The sequence below is a fragment of the Styela clava genome, chromosome 4, assembly GCF_964204865.1.
Source record: "Styela clava chromosome 4, kaStyClav1.hap1.2, whole genome shotgun sequence".
In the NCBI taxonomy this organism is placed as follows: domain Eukaryota; kingdom Metazoa; phylum Chordata; class Ascidiacea; order Stolidobranchia; family Styelidae; genus Styela; species Styela clava.
The window spans coordinates 1,526,381-1,554,329 of record NC_135253.1 but is presented as its reverse complement, the minus strand read 5'-3'; the positions used below and the strand labels follow the sequence as shown (position 1 = coordinate 1,554,329).

Sequence of the window (27,949 nt, the reverse complement as noted above, 5' to 3'; positions counted from 1 at the left end):
TAGCACATACTTGAATTACAGACCAGGTGAGCATGTTCCCTGGTTGCGATTCGCCCTTGGGGCACGAATCACCTTTGTCCTTATATAAACTTTCTTCTCTACTTGAAGTTATTATTTAGCTTACTAAGATAAACTTTAAGCTGTAATCTGGTTTTCATCACCCGTCGATTACCGCGGTGTTTGCGTAGTGGAAAAGTCGTTTATGATAAGCCTTTGGAATGTTACCAACTTCCGCGCGAGAAAAATTGATAAGGCTTACACCCCACGAAGCGCTGCGGGTATGAAAATGATGTAATGATTATTCCCCGTTGATATGTTAAAAGTTTTCTAATGTAATAAATATTTGTCAATTTATTGAATATTGGATTTCGGATTTTTCTGAATGACTACAGTTTAATGTCTCGATAAAAGTTCCTTTTTTTAGGTCGCGCCCTCACGTTTCTCAATCACCTATGCCTCAAGTACTAACAAATATAAGATTGGGATTTGTCTGATGATGTCGCGTTCAATAAAAATCCACATTTTCTCAACAGGAATAAGCAAATACTCAATTATTTGTATTTCACCTCGCGATGAATGCTTCAAATATTTTGAGCAGCAAAACTTACACTCAACTTGAGCATTAAATAAAGTTGAGAAAAGCACGCTCACACATATTATAGAGCATAGACATATTATATCATTTGATGTAAGTCGAATTATAACCGATGCTCTTGACCAATATATTTTTGCTCAAATGACTGTAATATACAGGGTCACAGTATTTTATTTTAAAAATAATTCGTAATATGAATAAATTTGAATATTTCTGATACAAGAATGAAATAATGTTAAAATGAAAATAATCATAAATGTAAAATAACGAAATGAATGAAACATTTAATGAACAATAAAACAAGCTTGAAACAATTGGAACCAATGAAATTATAATTATAACAAATATAATATATATGTCACACTACATTACTTCGAGATGATATCATATTTTAGTGAACTCGTATTAGCTAATAAAAAAATTATTGAAATTTGATAGGTCGACAAATTGATTCATTTTGCTTACATCGGTGGTACACCAAATACCATTATTCGACGTATATTCCAGTAATATGATTTGACGTGGAATTTTGCCAAGTTAACCAAAATTCAAATTGTGATTGGCCAATTATGTATGGTGCTTAATTGGTCCGGTAATCTATCGCCCACATTTGATATAACATGAATCAATGATTCACAACTTGATTAATCGAAGTCGAATAAAACATGATTTTGGTCAGCATCAATTAGGAATGAAAACGTGACACAATTTTAGTCTTGTTACGTCTACCTTCAGATGAATTGCAGACAATTACACTTTAATAATGTTTAATAGCAAGAGCATGAAAGATATTGGATATTTGGTCCGACCAATGATGATAGAAGTGGCGCGTATATCGGTGTCGTCTAATATACTGCAGTGATGAATCAGAAACTGCGGTTCAGATAGAATTGCATTTGAGAAAATGATGATATTTAACATCCAATCTGTGAAAATAAAATAAAAACTTTAGCTTACTTTTATTGAGTTATAAATGACACATAATCGAGCTATAAATCGCACAGAGGTTGCGGGGTTTCATGACATGTAATTACGAGATATAAAACGACATCAAGACGATCGGAGGTATTCAACTTAGTAAAAGTAGTCGTGATTTGTGAAATCTGTAATAGGCCGTGAAAGTGAGGCAATAAAACACGTATATATATTCATTATACCTTATAACGACGTCCGAACTGTGGTAGCTGTTTTCATATTGGCCGTTCATATTTCTTATCATGCGTTCATGTCATTTAATAGTGATGAATCATAATCTTGATATCTTGTTTGCTTGGATTATGTTTTCTTGATGCCTTATTTAGACATTTATAAATCATGTGATGTTATTTTCATTACTGAAGCAAATATCGTACGTTCTTCTGAATCATATGAGATTTTTGGGTCGTCTTTCCTCGATTGTCTTTTTGCTGAAACTTCTGAATTCCTGTAAATTAAAATTTAAAAATATTTATTTTTCATTGTTTCTGATAAAGCATTCAATTGGAATATGAATCAATTCTTAAAATAAAGAGGATTTAGCTCGCTTAATACATAAAAAAAACGGAAAAGTGCCTACCTCAATTTCAGCTAATACGCGGGGACTGATTTCAGCGGGTTTCTGTTTTTCTTCAGCTATGCTGCAAAGGCTGCCGCTGCTTGCAACGCTGACTGTGCTCATAGATCGAAATGATCTTGCGTTGGACGGAGAATTTTGTCTGCTGTTATTGGAATCGTCTAGGTCTGTGAAGTTGTCTTGCATAGATATATCAAGAGAAGAACAATATCCATGGTCTTCCGACTGCGTTGATGAAGAAACTGAAGGTGTTTTGCAGCGCACTTCATTAACCGTATTCGTGCTGACGGTAAACGATTCTCTTGAAATTGACAGTTTTTTAAGGGCAATTTGTTCCCTTAAAATACATTTTTGTTGAGCTAAAATGTCTCCCAACAATTTAGCTTTTGCTCTCGAGACCGTATCGGTGTCCGTTTTAGCCCTTTGATATTTGGGAACAATCTGTTTCAACGTTGATGGTTGTAAAAGAGATGTTGACCGTTTAAGTACAGCAGAGCTTCGTTTTCCAATCAAAATGTCCCCTTTCAGTGCCATAATCCATTCATTTTGCTCTTTCTGATTGTCGCCTTTAAATTCATAACTTTCATGTTCAGGTCGCTCCAAGGCAACGGTAGGTGAAGATTGCAAATTTAATCCTGAAAATCTTGACATGACGTAGTAACCGCCAAGTGCAATGACGTCATCGGCGAAATCGGAATTGGGAGTTGAATAGCAATAAAGACATGAGTCTTGAAGAATGCACCAATATCTGTTTGAAAAATTATAAAACAAAATCTAATTTCAAGTTTGACATACTGCAACAGGCTTAACTACAAATGCTCTGATTGAGTCTATAATTAAATACTTGATAAATACATGAGTGAGAAAACAACAAAAAATTCCGATGGGGATGATTCAAGTAGAAAATTTGTTTACCAAAAGCTAATTAAGTATCGGCATAGTGTGTAACTGTTATTTGTCACGACCCAGCTATGTCGTCCGATCACACAAATAACTGAATCATTGACGCGAAAAATGAACAACACGAATCGACCCCGTTCACACATACGTGTTTGCGTCTGTCGTAAACACTTGCGGTACATTTAACGTCATTACGCACGTTTTACGTATGCTATGGACATTGTAGTTTATATATTTTTGCTCCATAAAACTATTTTCAGCTTATTACCTTATCCACGAATTTCTTTTTTCGTCCTTTTTTGAAAGATATCCACGATGAGCGGCTGAGTTCATCTTGGACATAGGGGTTTCTGAGCCGTCTAGAACTGGACTCTTTCTTCCACCGCTAATAGGATTGAACGTGGAAAGTCTGTTGCCACATGCGGATTTTCCTATAATACAAAATATTGTTGAATATATTGAAATGAAAACATCATATAACACATTTTTTTTCGTATGCTTACCCAAAAATGATACGCTTTTACTCCTGTGAAGTGAGGCCTTTTTACGATCGGCTGAACCACCTTTACTGGCATCCCTTTTTCTGAGAGAAATTTTTCTGAATTTTCTGGACATTCTTTCAACTCTCGTTTCTATAAAAATAAAATTATTATTTAAAACACATCCACGTTTATTGAATATACTTGGACAAGCAAGGAATGATTATAAATCTAACATGAAAACCCCGGCCATATTTACTTCATACTTGATTTGAGTTAATATTAATATTATTTTCAAATTTCGATTTAGCATTCAATTATTTCTGGTATTTCCGATAATAAAATTGTATGGTTCGTCAATAATGGGAGTTAATATATAGAGCTATACAGGAAGTCTCACAACGGAATTTTTACGCTATGTGCTTCGTTTTCGAACAAATTTATGAAATTTCACACAAAATTATGCGTTACTGTATAATTATAAACAGCTAGTTTCATGTTAAGAATAGGAATAATACCAGGGTTTGTAAAAAGTTCGGAAGTGACGTTGCTGGTAAATTGTTCAAATCGTATTTTCTATCCATTTTTGTTTTAGAATAATATTTAATTAACTGTGTTTAGGCAATAAATATATTATAAGACTATAATTTTTGAATTTATATTAGGATTTTTATAGATTTCAAGGCAATTATGCTTTTGGCGATGTATATATATATACATGTACACATGTACCTTTATGGCTTGTTACAAATGCTTGATTATTTGATCCAACCATCCCTTCGCTGGTTACTGCGTTATTGTTTGTGTCAGATGCGGAATCATGTACTTGTTCTTGAGTCTGTTTAAATTTAAAATAGAATAGTTATTCATACAAAATCGCACGAAACTGCTGAAAATAACCTATTTCATTTTTAACGGAAACGCTGGAGATAATTTACAAGTCAGTAATGAGAAAATTGCACTATTTTCTTGTTTGTCTTCAATGAAGTCAGGTGCACAAAAGATATATATAACCAGTAATTAAAAGTTTGCATCCGATTTTCTCAAAGCAAGGGTGTAATTTTGGTGAACAAAATTATTAACGGGAAGTACAAAATTAGACCTTCGTGTTGTCGAAATAAATAGGAATTATGCACCTTCTTAATTTTATAATTCATCATTTACATGCAAAATTTAGAGAAAATAAAAGACTTCGATTGAACTTTGAGCGCTATTTTATGCCCAAAATAAGACACTCATATCGTGATATCAAAGCGTTAAAATTCAAAACATCGCATTTTCCCACCGGTCCATACCAAACATACTTGGATATTTTGCCAAGGGAATAGTTATCGTTATTTCGAAACGATTTTCTATCTAAATTCAAAGTGACTAGACTTACGTTGGTAGCAACCTTGGTCCCTTGGGTTTTCAATATAGACGCTACTTCCTTGGGACGAACGAACATGCTGCGTCTTTTGACTACGGGTTTGAAATCTGTAAATATATTATATTTTACAGTTTAGGAATCAGAAATGCTGAAATTGTCAATTTAATTACAATATTTTATTTCGTTATTGAAAGTTTGAAACCATAGGTATTTTTCATTTCAGTCAAAAAATAAGACTTCTGTTCCAATGTCAGAATGTCCAAAACTAAGTCCACGTACCTTTAGAACTATCAACCGGTACTTTTCCGAAGGTTTCGATGAAGCTTTCGTAGGATAATTGTCGAGCTGTTTCGTAAGATCGCATGTCTTAGCCAGTAAATAAATCCAGTTGTTGTCGGAGTTTTTTTATACGTCAACAAGCGTACTTTTTTTTTCAGTTAAATAATTGTGCTTTGCGTAAATGAAACTAACTAAATCACCTGTGAAAACAATAAAATTAGGTTAGAAACTGTCATCACTTTACTTCTGTCTGTGCGCCAATAATGTCCAACTCTACTTTAATAGCTAGCAGATCGAACGACTTCACATCGCGGCCTGACGCTTCAACTGATGAGTACGATTCAGCACCTCGTGCAAATATACGAGATGGCGCTTTTTTCGCGAACGAAAAAATGGAGGCGTAAGCGTCGTCCGATGTCGCTATCGAAAGTTTGTTTATCTCCCGCGTTTCGCGGTTGGGTCATTATCAATATAAAAATATTGTATCCTTGGTTCTCCCGCATAGATTGCAACTGTCTTCCCTTCTATTGTGTTTGCTTTGTGATAATTCACGCAGCGTTGTAGAGATTGAACATTTTAATAGCCGCTTTCCAATGGTGTTTGATAATGTATATCGCATAACATGATATCAAAGCAAAGTGCTTTGAAAAAACGGAAGAGAAACACAAAGCAACTAAACTGATATGATAATATTCTTTTGTTACATGACTTACAGTATTAAAAATATTCGCTATCGCATCAAACCACTTTGACTTCCAAGGCTACATATTTTTGTGTACCGTATTCACCATACAATTGTTAAATACAAACAATAATGAGAAAGTGAATAAAATGACAAAATAGCATTTTGTGTAAAACACTTTCAATGATACAACTAATTCAGTGAATATATGTATATTATAATAATATAACACAGACAGTTATTAACGCAACTCCAACCGTTCCTATTGCCAAGACGCAACGTAACAGAAAATTTGATTTCCTCAGTTTTGTAACGATTCTTTATAAAATCAAACACGAAAAAGAAAACAAATCTGTAACTGTAATAAATATCGAATAATCATGCAGTGTAACTTTTATGCAGAATCGCATACTCGCACTATACTAGGGAGTAAATCGAGAACAGTGTACATCTCGATAGTACGTCGCTCCTGGGTGTTATTTACACATTCACGTAAGAAGTAGATTGCAACCCCTAAATATTCTTTCACAGATAACCCCATTCTTATATTATTAATATTAGTTGACACAAAAGAATAAATAGAAATACCACTTAACAAGCTTCTGGCGCAACTAATTATAGAAAGACGTAGCAGGCTCACCAACTTAAGAAGAGATGATAAAAACATCTGGACAATGTCGAAATTTTGGATGAATCGCTTTCATGATTCCAGTCACTTGCATCTTAAGCGACAGCAAAATTCTGTTTGTGTGCACGCCAATATAATATGACTTTTTAAATGATCCAATGCGTAATTGTAAAATGACCATCCTTTGCTGATAATTAGATGTTCAGAGGAAGTAGTGAACCCGGTTATCCAAACCTAAATTAAAATAGCCTTTTCCCCCAAACACTTCATTTATGGTTTGTTGAAGAAGTTGTTGTTTGTAATTTATGTGGCACTATCGGATGCAAAGTGTTTTTGTTTGTTTGTTTTTTTGTTATAGAAATAGGGTTAGGCATTACGAAACGTTGCTTCGAATGATTCAAAATTTCTACTATCTCGATTCGATTACGAAACTCCAGTACTTCGAAAATACCCAGACCATCCATAATGGACCGATAGCATAGAAATGAATTTTAGACAGCGACAAAAGTTTGAGGGGTTAGATCTGTGGCAAAATTATTAATATTGATTCATAGAACAGTACAGTACATAGTACATAAATGCTAAACTTGACATATATTTTGATACATATATATACTAATTATTTACTCTATGTTACTGTCTCCAAACACTGAATCCTTTAATTCCAACGCGAATGACTATTACACGAACCGAGTTGAACCTGAAAGCGAAATTTCATAACAATATTAACTATAAATATATATTATTTAAGTTCAGTAAACACCTAATTTAATCATCAATCGTCGAATTAATGGAAGGTTACTCATATATCGCGTTTATTCAGATCGGTTGGCGTGGGTCTTATCTATCATAATTTGCAGGTATTGCATTGAGTATTTTTCTTGCAGATTGACTGTTCGTGGTATTATATGTACAATTTTCTTTAAAAATCATGTCCATGTCCTCCCAAATCATGGCCCATAATATATTAAGATATGTTGCAATTTAACAATGACTAGTCTTAGACGTTCTCAACGTACAACTTTTTCAAGTTCAACTTGTAACTATGAAAAAGTTTTTCGACCGTAAAATCTGTGCATACAGATAATTTTCATCCCAGACTTTATATTAATGAACGCCTACAGTGGAAGCATATTGTCACAAATTAATATTACTGGTTGCACTTTTCTGATAATGTCAGTCTTTATTATCCCAGTTCTCTGGAACGCGCTTATTATCATTGTATCATTAAACCTCATTATCAAATAATTGATACTTAAATATACTAATAACATCTGATGTTCGCTTTGCTAAGATTTAATATTGAATTCATTAACCATATACATTTAAAGAAATGCACATATATTGGGTTTCACATATATATACTATCTCTGCCATGGCCTTGCTCGGATTCGGAGAGAAAGTGTGGAATAAAACTCGCGCGAAAAGTTGAATAAACATTTGGATCACCGATTATTTTGGTTGTGCCGATGTAACTTTTTAGGAACTTCAATAATTTTCCCAATACCAGCAGGCGGAGTGTAGGGCTATATAATAACGAGAAGATTTCCTCTTTTGGCCACTAAACAAAGCATTTGAAAAACTACGACGCAGAATTTTGGCGGGACTACATTGAGTATAAACAGCCCACTGAGATGAATAATTAGCCGGTTTGCCAGTCATCAGGGTAGACTGTCGACTGCGGCCTAAATCAGACGGACACAGCAGCCATGTTGAGTTCTAATGGCGAAAAAAGTAAGTATAACTGCTTATATCAAACTGCTGCAATTTACGCTGAACGAAATCTGCACGAGAGTTTGTTGTCTACCAGGCTGGAGTTTTACTTAAAACAATAGTGCGCAAAACGCGACTATTATAATTCTATGTCCGGTTACTCTTACTGCATGTACAAAATTCTTTATAATGGAATCGAAACGTGTGAATATTACTTGAACACTCCATATTTAGAAAACAGCAACATTTTTCCAATTCGCCCAAATGTGTTTTTGCCAAATCATTTAAATTTTGTAGGATTCTGAACCAGATGAATACGGCCTCTATATAATATTTGAAAGTGTGCTCAGACCAAAGTTATAAGCTTCAGTGGGAACAGTCCCACAGCCAAAGCACCAGACTTGACTTGACTTTGTATTTTACACCCCTTTTTACAGACTTTGCTTCGGTAAAAATATTATTTATTTTAATGGATTATACTAGTGGAAATTCTCATAATTTAATATTGGCGTCTGGATATAACTGATATAAATATAATATATATACGATATGTTACAATCGAAGTAATTCGTAAAAGACAAATGGTTTAAATGAAATACGTTGAAATTTGACTATCTCCATACAGCTTGTTTTTTCTATGGAGCATTAGGAAAACGAACGCGCAATGATAATAGCACTGGGCCTAAATTATACTGGTCTGTCAGGTTTATAGAGCTATGAAATAAACGCCATGCTTACAATTTCATTTATAGTGTGATAAATTAAAAAGGTTGTGCCGAAATTGAAAGATGTCGTTGATGTAAGAAATTAAATATTAAACATTTAGATTTGCATCAATTTAAACGCAAACGCGATTATTGTATTTCGGTTTAATTACATTGTACTTTTCGAAAGCGCTCTCGCGATCTACCAAACAAGATACCGCTATCACAGACCAAAATTACATAATTCGATTTAGTGACATGATCCCCAGTGAATTCTATTTGAGTTTGAGTTTGTTTTCCATGGCCATTCCAAATAGACAAGAAACTACAACCTGTCGAGTTACGCGGAAAATTGTGACTAAACTCGATGAAGATTCCGGACTTTCAACACTGTGTACAGCGTGTATAGTCATAAAAAAAGAAAAAAAGTCAATAATTTGCCTGGCCTGGTTGTATGCAGTGGTGGGATTCAGCCGGTTCGCACCGGTTCTATAGAACCGTCTCACGAAATTTTATGAGATCAGCGAACCGGTAAGTATTACTGTCAATGTTCTGTTTGTAACTAGGGATGGCGGAATCGAGTCCGGATTCGATTACAGAATCGATTCTTCGCGGAATCGACTAGAATCGATTCCGATGCACCGGAATCGATTCTCGAGTTTGAAACTTGGATTGCAAACAATGTGTAACGTTTTGTGGCAATTTCTTCACATATATATATATATATATATATATATAAACTGCTTCACTGCCATGTTGAGTTGCTACGACACCGCAAACTTCACTTTATATAATATACATATTATAAATATCGCTAGTAGGCTTTAACGTTTATTTATTTTAAAAATCTCTGTGGGTTCTGAGGGATTCGTTTTTTTTGTGCTGTTTTGTCTCCTGTGGCAGATTGGATACCCATACTCAATGTTCCCTCTAATTTCTTGTAGTATGTGTGCGCAGAACTTTTAGTATGTGCGCACTTTTTTGGAAATGGCTAATATTTGTGCAAAAACCAATGAAGAAATTTTGGCGTTCTAACCGGGTAATGGGTGGGCCAACAACAAACTTTCTCAACCTGCCAACCGAGAAAATTGTTACATTACATCGAAATACGTCTGTGCGCAGTAAATCTATGCGTGTGCGCAGCCTCTGAAAGCTGTGTGCGCGCGCACACGCGCACACCTTAGAGGGAACACTGCCCATACTACTTAGTTTCGGCCTTCTTGTCCGTCCAGAATTTGAACATCGCTGTCTTGCTTGATTTCATATGGTATTGCTTGGGTGGGTATATTTTTTCGGTAATATGTCGAGGAATCGAGATTCGGAATCGAGATTCGGAATCGAGAATCGGAATCGAAAATTTAGGAATCGGATAAGAATCGAATACTTGTAAGTACTCATACTTGGCATCCTTATTTGTAACAGAACCGGCTGAAAAATATGACTTTTGTGAATCTCACCAAAATTTGAATCTCACCACTGATTGTATGTATCACTGTAAAAAGTGGTGTTTGTTTTCTGCAACATTAGAGCATGCATTGCAACGACATTGTCATTCCATTGGTAGGAAAACTCATACCATAATAGACTACAGTAATGTAAAGATAGTTTACACCTGATTTATGTATATATCAGTTTTTAAAATATGGGATTCCTTACAACGAGAGAGAAAAAATGATCTCAAAATCTATAATATTGTGTAAAACGACCACCGTAGTTCGTTTTGCCCATTTGTAAAGACTAGGAATGTGATGGTTACATCATGATTTCTCCAAATGCGAAAGTTTTTTATATTTATTTATGAAAAGAGGTAAATTAACTTAATTTTAAATATTTGTGTTTTCTATATGAAAAAGTTCATAATTTATCATCGTTTAAACGGTTTTCATACTGATGCTATTAGTCATAATTATTCAATTAAATTATATAAAAATTATCATAACTAATTAGGTATTTTCTCGAAACAAAATCGATTGGGTTATTTCTCGTTGAAATATTGGCCAATGCCCGAAGTGGTTACCTTATATTGAGATTCGAAGCGAGGCTAAGTATCACTTCGTATTAATTACCGTACTCAGTCAGTACTGGCTTCCGTGGTTCCCCAAGCTATTTTGTTCAGCAAACCAACGAACGAGACCTTGTTTTGTCAAAATGCGGGAACCTGAGTGATTGTCCAATTGGTTGCAAATGCATAGAGTAGCATATAAATTAATTTAATATTGGGTCAAAATAAGCTTAGTTGGAACATTTTGGTTTGCAAAGTCCTTGATAAAATATAAAATAGCATACAAAAGAAGTCAATCACACTATGTAACTAACCCATGGGGCATCACGTTTCTTCTATAATTTATACGCATATACGCTTAACAATAAGAACAATGAGCTAATATTTCAAAATGAGGTATATTTATTAGTAATAAGAATATAAAATGTAATAATATTTCATGCATTATAAATTAACTTATACCAATTAACTATCATCAAATTTCACGAAGCTAATTTGTTTTTTATAAACCACATAATCATCAGACTTAGTATAATTCTCTTTCCATCCAATTAAATTTGGGTATGAAATAGTGGTTTTATTGATGAGAATCAAATGAAATATCTAATACGTTGAAGTGGCCGAACATACGCATCTGAAGCACGTTAATTCAATAATATTCATACTTGCCAGTCGTCCTAAGGTTCCAATATATATGTAATTTACATTGAGTGAACGTAATACAAATAGCATAATATACGGAATTGCGAGCGTCAATTGCGTACTCATATACTTTTCACTCTCCAAGTGTTTGTTACCCTTAGTAGAATTCGTAAAATATGACCTAACGGGAAGATTTTGAATTCCCAATAACCAATAGCATAATACTGTTACTAAAAATTGCATATTGCATTTTAGTCTTAATAATCGTAACAATCTTCTCCTATCTACCGTCATTGGAATTCACAGCAAATTAACCCACTGACAATTTGATTGTCGATACTGTATAATATATGTTAATAATTATTATGCGGGTTAATATAATAATCTTTTTATTTTATAATATTCTTTACATACTTTATGAGTTTGCAAACAATATTTGTCGCCCCCTTTTCTGATATGCATAATCATTTGCGTCATTCTCGGGAAGTCAACAAAAGCAAACACATTCGTAATCTTATTACGCCCGTGCGACTCATCGTTTAGTTTCCTATTCTAATATTCTCATGTTATGCCAGATGAACGTATGACGTATCAGGAACCAAAATTGAGTTACCAATTATTCAGCTATAGATAAAAAAAATATATATATATTGTTGAAGCAAGTATTGTATTGAAAAATATGGGAACTTTTAAAAAAATGATACAATGCGACATATTCCAAATAGTATGACCGACATTAAAATTACGCATATACTTTTTTGACGTAAAATAAATACAGAAAAGTTCCGATGACTATTATAATTTCCTTTTAATTTTAAACAATTATTTCAAATCGAGTTTTTTTGCCTGTTTTGCTCAAAATGGCTGTATAAAATGACTTTATTGTATTAAATAGATTAATACTGAAACAAGAAAAATTGGATGTAATAAGTTTCCTTTTGCCTCTAATTTGCAATAATTCATTGTCCTCTCCGAAACACCATAAATATCGATGACTTGCCCAAACACGCCAACTCAAACTGTAGTGCAATGCGTCCACAAACGTGGTTGACGGAGAAAGAAGCAACAGATAATCCATTACGAAACCACACCGCGACGGCAAGGAGTTCAGAAATCCTCTTGTACATTGCCACATCACTTATGGGATTCGAATAAAGGCCGAATAGTGGTATCAAACATCGAGGGTCTTGACAATCAATTTGAACGGTGTTTCGAAAATGTCGTGGGACACGTGTGACAAGCGGGACAAGTGAACAACTTGGAACAAGTGGGATACGACATTTGAGACACCCAATTTTGAACTATTATTTTAAATCGTTTTTGAAATGTGTGAAGGCTTGTTCCAGAATAAGGTCAATTTAAAACTTCAAAAAATTCTCTTTTACCCACTCTCTTTAACCTCGAAAAATAAAGTAAAGTATAATAATTTAAATTAACTGAACAGTTCCTACCGTAATAAAGACTTAATTTTATGAAAGAATATCGATATATAGCTATATATACTAATTAATCAAAGCAACAAAGAATGTAAGCATCATAATATATAATTTTTACTATGCCAGAACCAGAACTCACTAAACACGAGTATTGTGAACATCGGGTACTGGTGCCATGACGTTTTGAACTTCAGATTTGTACTTCAAGCAATTTGAAACTGTACTTGTTATGTCATAATAAATATTAGGATGTTGGAGTGAAGTGATTCGAGTCTGTCGACCTATACTTAGGCTGCATCAGATCTAAGTATATTCTCCATTATTGGACACGTCAGTGTACATAACGATCGTTTCAATATTATGTTGTTGTTCTTATTATTTTTCTCCTTCGTCATGATGAAATCGCCTTTCTCTTCGGATACTGGACCAATTGCTTTGAAATTTTCAGTGTTTAAAGATTGATTTTTTGGCAGAAGGCTATTACTTTTATTTAGTCCTAAATTTTTAATGAATCCTATGAGATCTAATATTTCATCCTAAATTTCGCTGTATCACTTTTTAATCATGAGAACACGGAGTTTATTCCGCCAAGCGTGACGACCGATTGCGTAAATTCTCGCTACTCAAAGCTCGGAAGTTTTTTGAGGTTCCCGGTACCGGCAATCAGGGGGCGTAGCCAGGGGGGGTCGGACCCCCCCCTCCTTTTGGAATGTGAAAAAAGTGACTTGCAACATGAACAATAAGCGCAGAAAGCTTAATGGCTCCGTAGCCGAGCTGCTATGAACCAGCTAATAAACATCGAAGCTAAATTTGGCTTTATTTGCATTATATAACATGGTAGTACAGTGCGAAAAGAATAGCAGGAAAGAAATGATACAATGTGAGCCAAAAATAATTCGCGATTTTACGCCGAGCTTTCCTGCGCATAAACGCCAGAATAACTTTTTCTGTTGGAACTTCAATTTCCCGATGCATCAGAAGCAGGGCTAAACCATTCAGCCGGGTTTCCATAGTGGTGTTCCGCAAATATGATTTCAAACCACGTAGCTGTGAAAACGATCTTTCGGCAGATGCAGTTGTGACCGGAAGTGTGGAAATAATTTGCAGTAATTTTCGAACGTTGGGATATGCTTCGACAGAAGCATGGTTTAGCGCATCCAAAGCGTTTTTTGGAAGATCGGCTGTGTCCACTTGCTCTTCCAGAGCCTTATTTCGGATTTCACCATCGCCCACGACTCCAACTCTTCTGAATATATTTTGAAGAAATTTGAATCTTGTAGAATATTGCATGGCTGCATCATCATGCGATACGGAATAAGGCCAAAACACTGTGTTGCTTTCCGAAAAGTAGATCCGAAACGATCTTCAAGTTCGGAGATTGTCTTGCTCAAGAAAGGTTTGAACACATCTTCGCGCATCTGACTCTCCAAATCCACGCTAGTCGAATTCAGAGATCTCACAACAAGCGGAATTTGGTGATCACTGGTCATTACGCTGATTTCGTTGAAAATTTCTTCTGTGCGTTATCCAACATGTGTTGTAAAACTGCCTTAACGTCGTTAAGCATTTGACAGCAGCCTATGATGTCGAGATCTTTTGACTGCAGGATAACTGACAGTCGATATGTAATGCCAAGTATACTGTCCAGTATACGTAAATGGCAGATGAAATCTGCGTTCATTATCCTGTATTTAAATTCATCTGCTTTATCAGCGGCATCTCTGTCTCTGCATTCTTCTATCTGGCCCAAAGAGTAAACAACGGCAGAATATAATTCGCAGAATACTGTAATTGACTCATGTCTTTCCACCCATCTGGTTTCGCAAAATGTTATCGAACGTGTGTGTCGACTTTGTGGAAGGAGTGCTATAATAGCATTCTTAAGAATTCCTGTGCGTTTGGGACTATTAGAGAAAAAATTAACGACGTCTCTTATACTCCGCACTGTTCGTTTCAACCCTTCGCCTCCACACGCGTGAGATAGCACCAGGTTCAACGAGTGCGAGCAGCAGTGAGTGTAACACGCTTTTGGGTAGGCTTGGTCAACGGCCTGTACTCCCCGAAAACAGCCTGACATGTTGGCGACGCCGTCATATCCCTGGCCTACGATGTTACGCAGCTCCAAGCCCCAGCTCGTAAGCGTCGACATCAGCAATTCTGCTAGAGCTTGGCCGGACAAATCGACGGCTTCGACGAATCCGAGAAAACCCTCTCGGAGGGTGCAGATACCGTGCTCATTCTGAACATATCTCGCACAGATGGAAAATTGCTCAATACGCCCGATATCACTCGTTTCATCAGCAAGCATGGCGAAATACTTGCTTTTATTGATCTTCTTAACGAGGGTCTCTCGGATCATTTCGCCGCACAGTGTGATGATCTTATTTTGAATCTGTGGGCTTGTGTACAAGGCATTTAGAGGGGCATTCTGAACATAATTCAACAAATCTTGATCGCCGGAAGAAATTCTAAATCGCAATAGCGCACGGAAATTTCCTTCGTTCATTTCGGTTTCAAAATTTGTCGGATTCGACAAAACTCCATGGTCTATGTGACCTCTTAAAGCTATATTTTGACGTCCACAGAATTTGACAACGTTAATTATTGATGCGAGTGCCCGTCTGTTTCCATCCGCTTGCTGAGCTCTTGCAGAGTTCATTTGTTCGACGACATTTCCGGTAGTGTGAGTATTACAAAAATTTTCGGCATGTAATTGTGCTGTGATATGGTAAGTTCTACTGGCGTGCTTCGATAAGTCCTCAAGTGCACTTTTCAAGTTTTGCATAGGCTCGTTAACAAGCTTCAACAATTTTGACCCTCCGCCTACATCAGGAGCAAAGATCAAGCACGATTTGCAAAAAGCGCCATCTTTGTCCGGGCTGTATGCCAGCCATTTGAATTTCTCCAGCCACGCTCGCTGAAAAGACAGATGAAAAGTCTTTCCACTGACCGTTCGGACATGCTTTGGAAAGACGAAATCTTTGCTTGGGACCCAATGGTTGGTCAAATAGTCGTACTTCATTTGATCATCGACATTTGATCCACGCATATAATCACCGATATCCAAGTGAAATTTCATCTTTTTCAACTTTGGTTCGCATTCGTTTGTTGAAGTGCGATTCACTTCTTTGGACATCGAATCGTATGTGAATGTTGAAAGAGCATCTTTCACTACGGGAGGAGGTGCCTGTCCTTGGTCATCGCTTCCCCCTGTTTTTTACTCATTTTCAGAAGACACCGCTGCGCGCTACGCTGCTCCTAACGTCAATCTGTCTTACTGATGCCGTACCGGTACTCACGAAACGCCGCTTGTGGTCTAACGTAGAAGAGACGTGATTGTGACCGAATAATGCGATTTATTCAGTTCGCATTTCCGTTTGTAGCACTTTTTCCTATCGAATCCTGACATATTCAGTCTAAATTTCTAAAAACATTCTTCTGTGTCATACACTGTACCTTTTCGTGGCTTGGAACGCTTTTTAGAGCATCAATTTACATGAAAACTCGCGTTTTCCGGCCTCCGTCCAGATAACCTGGCAATTTGAAATTTCAGAGGTCGGCAACCTATACTAATTTTCTAATCTACGCTCGAGAAGTATGCATCACTGCTCGATTTTTATAAAAATGTATCTTCCTAAGGAAACTCTCTATCAAAATTTGACAATCCATGCGAAAAAATCCACTTCGATGACTGGAAGTACACGTGTGTGCAACAATTATTTTCGAAAATTAACATTACAATGAACAAGAAGAGAGCTAGGATTGGTGATGCCCATTTAGAAAATGTTCCAATTTTGGCTTCATTCAGTATGCCGTCGAAAAGCTGTCAAGCGTGATGCAGCAACACGACAGGGTCACATTAAATGCCATTTGTAATTTTTTTCTTCTAATAAGACGACTGTGTTGAGTTCACGAATTCTCGCAGTCTTCGCGCGCTGTTCCGTTTCTTTCAAAAAAATATTTGCGGCCCGCCAAGACTTGCAACTCTTAATTTTGGCCCGCGAGCGACAAAAGGTTGCCGACCCCTGGCGTATCCGATGGTCGATTACGGCTTACCCCACTATCAAGTCCATGAATCTGAAACAAATAAATGGCTGAATAATTCTATGAACTGGTAACTGGACTGGAGGTCGTGGTACATCATGAGGAATCGAAGATGAATTTTACCGAAGATCGTTATGATGTATTTTGGTTGCAGGTCATCAGGCAAGTAGCCTACCCGGCGATTTTTGAGGATGTAGAACTCTGGATTCTTTCATTTCCGACCTCTTTTATGTTGGAGAAAGGGTTTTCAGCCGTGACACTATTGCTATCAAAACAATGAAATCGCCTTCCATCGTTAAATGGGGTGGTTTGAGATTATGCCAGGCGAAAATGTCACCAAATATTAAAAAATTCGCTAAAGACCACCAAGCTCATCCATCTTATTAAAAACACTATAAACTATGATTTGTCTTCTTGTTTATTTGGTCTGTGATATATTCGTTTATGACTTTACATTTTTTGTAGTGCCGAGGGGCGATGTAGTTGTATAAATTACTGTAGGGGGGCGATGGTACAAAAAAGTTTGAGATCCACTGTAGGGGTTCTTCTACCTGATGATTGCCATCCGCTCGATGTCAGCAATCGGCATATCACGGCGATGTTAACGTTCGTTTTTTGATGCCATATGTTTGTGTAGTATTATTGCTGTCCTGATGTGGTGTGAAACTATCGCGAATGCGTATGCAATCATTTGCAAATTTAATTGGCAATTTCAGATGCAATTTTCCAATATTCACACATGTAGAAATCAGTAAGTCAGCCATCACATCAATTTCTGCGTTGTAACAAATTATGTGTGTGAAAGACGATAATAGCTCTTATTTCAAGAAATGTCTTTGCTTTCGTGAGTTTTAGGTTTTACGTTCTGAGCGAACAAAGCTTTTTTCGCATTTAAAATATTGCTCTTTAGACATAAGTGGACCTATATATAAATCGTTTAGTTATTATGTTTTTGTTGTTAGCATTCTTTTTCTTGTTGCAGTGAAATATCGCTCTTCTCTATAACTATTGGATCAATTGCTCTGAAATTTGAAGATTGTCGTCGTCGCTATAGAAGGCTATTACGTACATCCCTAATTCCAACCAGCAGTGAACTAAAATTGATAATTTAGAGATAAGATATCTTATATGTACTAGCACCATATATATATATATACCTCAATCCAAAGTATTCCAAAGAGAAATTATCAATATTTCCAAATGACAAAGTGTTGCAATTCATCGTGCCAACAAAAGGAAGTATTATATTGAAGAACCTATTTTTAATGTGAATTGAACTCCATATTCGGACTATTGCAAACATTCGTATTCTACCTAAATACATTATATTATTATTACAATATATATATTTCATTTAGCTTCTACATTAGCGAGGATTCTTACAATTTATAATGATTTTGTATAGCTGTGGAACCAATGTCTATTGACTTATCAAAAGCTAGTGTGATGAACCTAATACAGAAAGAAAGAAACTTGTATACTAGGCTTTTATTAGCTCAAACGTCAACTGAGAGTCTTAAAACAGCACAAACCAAAGAATGACTTTCAAATCAAAACACCATGCTATTAAAGGACGAACAGTATAGGTCAGCAGGGTCAAATGTCGTGGCTGTATTAGACGTTGCTAGATTTTAAGACATAAATCACCACATCTAGCTATTCAAAGGATTATTTTTTATTAAAACACCGTAGTATCTGGGCAGCCCCGAACTAGAGCAGATAATTATGAACTCAAAGTACTCTGATTTGTGCTTGATATCTTTGAGTCTTACCAGCAAATCTTCCACGATGGATCGATATTTATAGTGTGGAAACAAAATTGAATTTGAAAATATGTACATAGGCTAGGGTAGATATATATATAACTTCAAGGATTGAAATACAATAAAATGGTAAGCCACACAAAACATTGGTAATAATACATCGATACATACACATAGGACGTAATTAAGAAACCGACCCAGAGTCGGCAACGCGCAAGAGGACATTTATTAGTTCATGGTCTTACTTCGGTAATTCTGGCAAAGGTTCAAACTTTTGTTCAAATAGGATTTGAACTGATTGCCTCTATAACCAATAACGAGAACCGGACAATAACTAAAATATTCATCAGCCATATCGTTTCCCTTCATAAACTTAAACATATGTGGATTAAACCTTATTGAGAGATTTTTTATTTTACACCTCGCAGCAGATGGAATGGAAAGACGTACCGTATTTCCTATTTTTTTTTTCAACAATCACAGATGAATCAGCCTATTGTCATCATTTCAATTGTGGACGATTTAACAAAATTCTCCCCACTTTTCTGGGAAGATGTTGCGAAGATATTTTGACAACATTGTTAGCATATTATGGTATTATACAGAAATCTTCGCCATCCCGTGGCGATAAAAACATAAGAGCCACTAAGTTTTAAACTAATGTTTTGCTGCAAAGCAAAAACGCATAGATTTTCTTCTGAAAATGTAGAAAAGTTTCAAGCAATTGTGAATTAAATATTACCCCAGATCCCCTTTGCTTACACAATGAAATGCTTCTTCATTTCTTATAATCGCGAAAACCATATTAATATTATAATACAGCAATTCTGTCACTTTTCAGTTAATAGAGCGCAAACTTTGTTTAGTGTAAACAGTGGAAAAAATATGCTTTGCTTAAGATTGTTTAGAATCATGGTACATAATTACGATCGTTATTACCTACATCAATTCATAGTTTATTTACACAACACAGAAAAAGATTTTCTTGCCTCGACTGTCAAACAGAAAATGTCCATGAAATATAATAAATCTTAAGATTATATGACCTTGTTCGAGTAAAGTGAATGGTTATGGGTATTAGGCGTATTTTTCATTGAATGCTTGATATACCTTTCATAATGTACGGAGTCACTGTAATAATTTACATATAACCCGACAGATATAGCGGTGGAGGTCCAGCTATGCTTTTTCAAGAAATCAAATGTCAGAAAATCTAATCAATTGTTTTGATTTCACAATCATATTATGTTGAATCGGGATTATGTTAATCAGTACGTGCAACCAGCGCATGCTAAATATCTTTATTTGTTGTCATTTTAGCATAACAATGCTGTGGTATACTAACCTATTTTATACCACTACTCATTTTTCATTAATTCATATTTCTGTGATTTAATGACTTTTATATTCTGCATGAATTGACTAATTGTAATATTGTACCATTGGGACTATATATTTCTGCGATTATGCGTTTTCACCTTTCCATCCATTACCTAGATCTGTAGATAAATTTTTAGCATTCATTTTTTTCTCCGCTTTCATTATTTCTTCCTGCACAAATTTGTCTCCGACATCCAATAACCATGTCTCAACACATTGCCGGTGCCGGTATCATGTTACAAATCAGTTACGTTGTTCAGCCGCAGTTGCTTTGTTTGGTAATGTCTAACTCTACAACACGAACGCAGTGTCATAGACAAACCAACTAGCTTATGGCATTCTACCCCTTGATAGCTGTTGGTATTATCTGTGCTGTTGTTGCCACGGTCATCTGCCAGTCGGCTCCGAGGCGTTTGCTCCTAGTGATACTGGAAATATCTTTTTTATCTGGTCTTTTGAACATATTCATATGCCACAGTCGACATTTTACTCTAGTATGATTTGATGAAAGACTTTTCATAGGTGTCGCTGCTCGATAACCAGTACTGGTTTATGGCATCTCCTTTCATCCCGAAATGCATTTTTACTTCATTTTGTGTAATATGTGTTTTACTGGTTATCATCACAACTCACGAATATCCAGAACAGGACTAATCCGCTTTAAATGCAATTAAACACAGAGTTCTATATATCACTAAAAAAAATCAATTTAGTATATTTGATAGCTTGAATTGTTGCCGTTGTCGTAGCGGGATGAAAAAAATACCTTAGTGGATAAAATATATGCTTCGTGTCTCTTCAAATACATCCAAATGTTCACACGGCATCCCATAACATGTCTTATATATGTATATATATGTGACATTCAGCGAAACATAACGTAAATTAGGATCAATTAAAGTTTAAAAATCTTTTTTATCAAGTTGCACAGATATACCGTTCAATAACATTCAATTTAAAAAATTTCTAGATGGACATTATTTAATCCAGCAAATACGGAGGCTCCATCTGAACATCTCACCAGCCGTTCAGTCCAGCTGTATTTTGCACGAGAATAAAAGGCAATATGCTTTTTTTTTAAATCAGAAAAACCAAGAATCAATATTTCATGAAACCCTATAAATGAAGCTTACCCAGCCATTAATTACCACAAGTGAGCAATATCATCTCTTGCAAAAGACATCAACCAGAAAAGATGGCGACAACTTTGATCCAAGTTTTGGCAGTCTCGGTAGCGGCTCTGATGATGGCGCCATCGACAATGGGTAAATAGGAGCATTTCCTATAAAATCAAAATAGGCTAAGAATATTTAATTTAATGATGCTGATTATTAGTAAAACTTATTCAAGTCCTCAATGTATAATAAACTTGATATTGGTAAGAGATAAACATTTAACGTTTTCAACTGTTTGATTGAGCAACATAATAGAATTAACGACAAGACTACATCCTGTGTGCGTAAGTGTTGGAACAAATAATGATTTATTCATAGATATTGTATATAGGTATAAAAACTTAAATTGCAATCCCCATGGCATTTTTGAAATCTTTTTATTACTATAAATGTCTCATTATGTATGCAAACTGTATTCTTTGATAGTGTTTATTATCTCATTCAAATTTTTATGAATGCGTACTTACAGGACAATCTAACTGTAAATTGAACGGCCTCGGAGATTGCTTCATGTGGCAAGAGATTACTGATTGTATAAATGGGTACTTCGCTCCGGGTAATCCAAACGCTGCTTGCAATACCGTTGGTGCAAGATGTTGCCAATCATATGACGGCGTAGGTGAGCTGAATTAAAAACAAAATTTTAATGGAACCATACATAACGTAGTTTAATTAGGTTTAAATGGGTGAAATAAACATGCACTATGTGATTATACAATCGCTAAGCATATCAGAATTGGGATCATAAAGATGACTCGGTTGCTACAAATATGATTAATTGATCTTGATATAAAATCAAAATCACTATACCAGAGGCCTGTCAAGTTTTCACATATACGGTACACACATTCTTTATTATACTCAAATCAACATTAAAACAAACTCATAAATCGTTTGAAATTAGATTACCAACGAGAAATGACAGAACGACAGAGTGATGCCGATGGATTGTGTACTGCTGCCAACGGGAATTGCCGTCATTTTTCGAACTACTGTGCCGGAAACTACAACGGCAATGCCGCACATTGTGCTGGTTATCCAGCACGCCAATGTTGTGTGTAAGGTAAGGGGATGGTTAGAGTTATTTCGCTAGTCCAGTTCAAAACAGGACTGTTAAATCGAGAAAAAATTCAGCATTGATTTAGGGTTGGAAAGTATTATTGCTCCGACTCTGGGTTATGAAATATTTGACTTCGACGAAAATAATGTTCCAATACCCTTTTTAATAGACTGGCACGAACAATGTCATAATTTTCGAGCTTTTGTATAAATATTGATTTCTTCTATCACCATTTGAAGTCTATAATCCCCACTTCCTGGAAATCTGATTATTTAACTCCAACTCTGTGCTTTTGACAAAAATATATTATGTTTTTTTTTTTCAGAACACATTATTTTTAACGGAAAAAGAAATCTATGTATTCGGAAATATTGTAATCAGAAAATGTTTTGTTTCTAAATTTATTATATATTATCATAATCTTCATGTGTAGTTGTACATGTTATTATCATATGTTGTAATTTATTTTTTGACAAAATAGAATATATTTACTCAGAGATTATATAGCGATCAAAAAGCATGTTTGGGATTTGGATATTTATTGAGAGTATGTTTATTCATTCCGATGTAAAATAAATATTCATGTATTGAAAGAGGTTTTTGTGTCAGTCTGCGCAATAGCTTGCGAGTGTACAATACCTTAAGCAATTGGTTTGGCAAATACCCCATTTCGAAGAATTGTTGTAAATTACGCATGAGGTTGCGCTGAAACCATGCCCTTTGAGAAATCGAGTAGCATTGGTCGACATGGATGGCCTACCTGACGTCGACTGTATACAATTAACATCTTCGTAATATCTCGCCATCGACAATATAGTACTAACTTAATAAGATAAGTTACCTGAGGCCAATGAGCATATATACAATGAGTGGAAACTTGCAAAGATTTGCTCATTTTGGTATTGTTCCCTGCATTTTTACGTCGTCCAGTTAAATGGTTCGTTGCATATTAAGAAAACGCATTCTTCAGCCGAGTCGGGTGCGAAATTGGCCGTATTGAGGTCTGTAATTCTTCAATACATATTTGGTTTTGGGTTTCGAAGTATGGTACGCTGAAAGCGTACAACTCTGAGCATATGCTTATTGGGAATGCATATCTATTAGGCAGAAAACGTCTACAGAACAGAATATGAACCAGTCGCCGAGAGGGGTGCGGTTATTTATGTATTTATTCATTGATATAACATGGGATTTACATATTTATCCATGGGAGAGGAAAGCCGAGAAGAATGCCTAAATATACCACGGCCTCTCACAATCATAGCTCTGTCTTCCATATGAATCACATGGCTCTGCGAGCTATTCGTTTACTTAATAAAAAATACTGATTTTAACTATAAATTACTCTGGGATATCTTGCCTTTGAAAACAAAAGCCAGAAATTGGAAGAAAATCAGGGAATGAAATGTGTGTATTATGTAATGAAGAACCTGAGTTTGTTTCACATATTTTCATGTATTGTAAATTACAAAAAATATTTATGAAGAATTTGTTTTAGATATATTAAAATTGATTAGAATACATTCTGTTATCAATATGATTCTTGCATATCATTTTATTTTAACGATCCTTTATATAGTCTGATACTGTTGATTTCGATGCAATTATACTTTTGTTATCAATAGTGAGAAATATTTCAGGACTGCTATTAACTATGTGAGCTATTTTTTCTGCAATGCAAAGTACATCTTGCGTCTGCTATTTACTATGTGAATTAATTTTTCTGTAATGTAAAGTATTTCCATAACTGCTTTTACTATGTGGGCTGTTTTTTCGGTACTCTTGTAGTATGTGTACCAGGTTAGGTTACAATTCTCCTTATTTTTGTTCTATTAAAAGTTCGGGAATTGTCTGTGTTACACAAGTGAATATCCCCTACCGATAGAATTTAGTCCATTTACACAACTTGATATAAAATAGGCGAACAAAATTAGTTACCTTCATATTGGTACACATACTTCTGGAGCACCATTTTTTTGTAATGTAAAATATTTAATATGTGAACTAATTTTTTTGGAATGCAAAATATTTTCTACAGCTTCTGTATTTTTTATATGTCACTTTTCATTTCATCGATAATACACATGGTCTGGCACATTGTTCATTCTTTGTGGAGATTTTGGTAAATTTACAGATGGAATAAGACCGACATTCAGCTTTTTTCTGTTTTACCACTGTAATTCAAATTGAAGTATGTAAACCCAGTTGGTAGACACCGGAACCATGTGTACCAGGTTAGGGTCTACTACATACAAACATTCCCAAACTTTTCAAGCCGCACCCCCTTTTTAGAATTTGTAAAGTCTTGCGCCCCACCTCAAAATAGTTTGCTAACAATAATAAGCTGCAAATAACAGCAGTAACAGTAAGGCATAAGTACGTTTTATTGGAAAACAGTTGAAAATACATGGATGGAACGAAATAAATGACAAGTTTTGATATGCAAATATTTACAAGTTTTGATATGTATAAAATTAGCCAAGTCCAGAAGACAGTATTTTAAACTAATAGAGAGAGAGAGTTTATTTCGTTCGTCAAACCATGAACATATATAAATTATAATAAAAAAAAACAGATGCTCAGGTGTTTGACTGGGAGACAACGTTACAACATTTGGGGTCATTTAACAGGTTCGGTGTTAAATTCTTCAATAGCTCCCATATACCGTATTCACTATATACATTATTCACAAGAATTTTTGATTTGGAAAGTACTAAATAATCATGTTTTGTCCTAAGATCATCATTTATCCAGCTGATAAGTTGACATGTATTGCATATCAACTGCATAAAAATGGGTTAGCAAGGATACCTATTATTTGGAAAATTTGTCTACTAAAAATGAATGTGATAGGACATGGGTTTTTTATGAGCAAAGATGAGGAAAATTCTATTATTATAGCACTTTAATTATAAACATTTGATAATAGTAATAAAATCATGAGTATATTTCTTTATACACTATAATTTGAACACATCAAAATACTTGATTATGACTGGCAAGTGATTTGGAGGATAGTGACAAACAATAATACATGATCAGGATTTGACCCTTCTCCAGCAGATATATATATGAAATAAAGTGCTCATGTACCCCTCTATATTCGGCTACAGAGCACGTATCATAGAATGAATTTTAAGGCGAAATATTGATAATATACTGAAATAGCAATGATAAACAATAGGTTATTTTTAAATAAGTATTACCGGTACTTAAAAATAAATAAAGTGCTCATATACGGTTATAGATATTTGGATACAGAGCAGGTATCATAGAATAAAATTCAAGGCAAAAAACTGATTAAATACCAGAATAGCAAGTATAATAAACATTAAGATACTTTTAAATGAAGTATTAATAAAAAATAAATAATGTGGTCATGTACATATTTATTTGGATACAGAGAAAGTGTCATAGAATTTAGGGCGAAATATGGATGCAAGTATGATAAACAATTTGATATTTTGTTAAAAGGTGTTACTAACAAATAAAATAATAGATTATGGAGTTCCAGCAAGTGTGCTCATAACAAATAAAAAGATAGCAATTCATTTACCACAGTGAATTAAATTCATTACACATTACTACTTGCTATAACACGGCGGGCACATGATACTCATCGTGTTTTAAACTTTTTTAAAGGTTTTGCTCGCTCTCCAGAACTCTCCATTTTTTATTTGTTTGTATTGTCAGATTGTGGACTTTTCAAAATAAACTATCTCTATCTATATCAATGAATACAATATCCCAGGTCACCACTTGGCTGGTTCATATTCTGTTCTGTAGTTAAGTTTTCTGCCTAATAGATGGTATGTATTCCCAATAAGCATTACAGTATGCTCATTCGTTCACTCAATGGGTGATTTTAATTACGGTTAATATAAAAAATTATATATAATATAAATAAGTTCATATTCCATTTTGCATCCATAATTCAGTATTTATTTTGTTCAATTCCAGTAGTAATCCATACCATAATTAGGTTATTTTAATAAATGCATTGATATAAAACAATAAAAATGAAATTAGTAAATATAAAATACATATCATAAACATATAATTTTCTTTTTGAAATAACGCTTTACATAAATTTTTCAATTCCCTCTCAAATGGGTTTTTTATTCTATAATTCTCTATATTTTTCTACATATTATGGCCATTTTTATCTGCTTTTTGAGAAAGGCAAAATGGGGTGTTTTATTTTCGAATATAATAGAATTTCTCATGGTCAAAATTTTATATCTCACTATTGATTACAAAAGTATAATTGCATCCAAATCAACAGTATCTATATGACTATATAAAGGATCGTTGAAATTAAATAATATGCAAGAATCATATTGATAACAAAATGTATTCTAATCAATTTTAATATATCTAAAACTAAATCTTCATAAATATTTTTTGTAAAGTTACAATACATGAAAATATGTGAAACAAACTCAGGTTCTCCATTACATAATACACACATTTCATTCTCTGCTATTCTTCCAATTTCTGGCTTTTGTTTTCAATGGCAAGATATCCCAGAGAAATAGTTAAAATCAGTATTTTTAATAAGTAAACGAATAGCTCGCAGAGCCATGTGATTCATATGGAGCACAGAGCTATGATTGAGAGAGGCCGTGGTTTGCCATATGTTTAGGCATTCTTCTCGGCTTTCCTCTCCCATTGGATAAATATGTAAATCCCATGCGCGGCGATGTGGCTCAACGGGCTAAGCGTTAGGAATACGCTCGCCACCGCACCTCTAATTACTCTGCATGGGTCCGCAGGTTCGAATCCCATGCAGGGATGGTTATGTGCAAGAGGATTGCTGGACTCCTCGCCGCCATTGGGTGATTCACGTAACCGCTGGTCGGTTACGGCTTCCTCCACCACCAAGTCCATGCATCCGAAAACAAAGAATATAACTAATCCCATACCCGACTTGGAATGGTACCGTAACCGGACGAGAGGCCGTGGTTCGCCATATGGATAAGTCATCTTATCGGCTTTCCTTTCCCCCGGGATAAATATGTAAATCCTTATCCTTATCCTCATTATCCTAATAAATACATAAATAACCGCACCCCACTGGGCGACTGGTTCATATTCTGTACTGTAGCTACGTTTTCTGTCTAATAGATATGCATTCCCAATAAGCATATGCTCATAGTTGTATGCTTCCAGCGTACCATACTTCGAAACCCAAAACCAAATATGTATTGAAGAATTAAAGACCTCAATACGGCCAATTTCGCACCCGACTCGGCTGAAGCAAGGGATTTTGGCAGCGAGCAATGCGTTTTCTTAATATGCAACGAACCATTTAGCCGGACGACGTAAAAAATGCAGGGAACAATACCAAAATGAGCAAATCTTTGCAATATGCTCATTGCTGAGGCACAGAGCCATACTACTTTAGGATTGGCACTATAACCGGCCAATAAATCTGGGTGGTCACCAAGCATCGGCGACAATTTCCTGATTAACTTTTTAACGTAAATACTGATAGGATTCGTCGTATTTTGTGTTGACTAGTTGTGTTAAAAAGCTATATTGAA

General features: G+C 35.1%; 3 protein-coding genes across 3 annotated transcripts; 1 reads left to right on the top strand and 2 right to left on the bottom strand.

The window, feature by feature from the left end:
• Positions 1 to 530: 530 nt before the first annotated feature.
• LOC120326944 (uncharacterized) lies at positions 531 to 5,429 on the bottom strand. The gene is made up of 8 exons (XM_039393298.2): positions 5,175 to 5,429; positions 4,908 to 5,002; positions 4,259 to 4,364; positions 3,551 to 3,679; positions 3,316 to 3,478; positions 2,151 to 2,895; positions 1,753 to 2,018; positions 531 to 1,521 (listed from the first exon to the last, which is right to left on the bottom strand). The coding sequence occupies exons 1-7, from the start codon at positions 5,257 to 5,259 to the stop codon at positions 1,959 to 1,961; spliced, it is 1,383 nt and encodes a 460-aa protein (XP_039249232.2). The 5' UTR covers positions 5,260 to 5,429; the 3' UTR covers positions 531 to 1,521; positions 1,753 to 1,958.
• A 9,041-nt stretch (positions 5,430 to 14,470) lies between these two features.
• LOC120325775 (zinc finger MYM-type protein 1-like) lies at positions 14,471 to 16,117 on the bottom strand. Its single transcript, XM_039391935.2, has one exon. The coding sequence runs from the start codon at positions 16,115 to 16,117 to the stop codon at positions 14,471 to 14,473; it is 1,647 nt and encodes a 548-aa protein (XP_039247869.2).
• A 5,226-nt stretch (positions 16,118 to 21,343) lies between these two features.
• On the top strand, positions 21,344 to 22,923 carry LOC120327265 (uncharacterized). The gene is made up of 4 exons (XM_039393722.1): positions 21,344 to 21,433; positions 21,813 to 21,962; positions 22,248 to 22,406; positions 22,729 to 22,923. Exons 1-3 carry the CDS (start codon positions 21,364 to 21,366, stop codon positions 22,403 to 22,405), a joined length of 378 nt encoding a protein of 125 aa, XP_039249656.1. The 5' UTR covers positions 21,344 to 21,363; the 3' UTR covers position 22,406; positions 22,729 to 22,923.
• Positions 22,924 to 27,949: the final 5,026 nt, after the last annotated feature.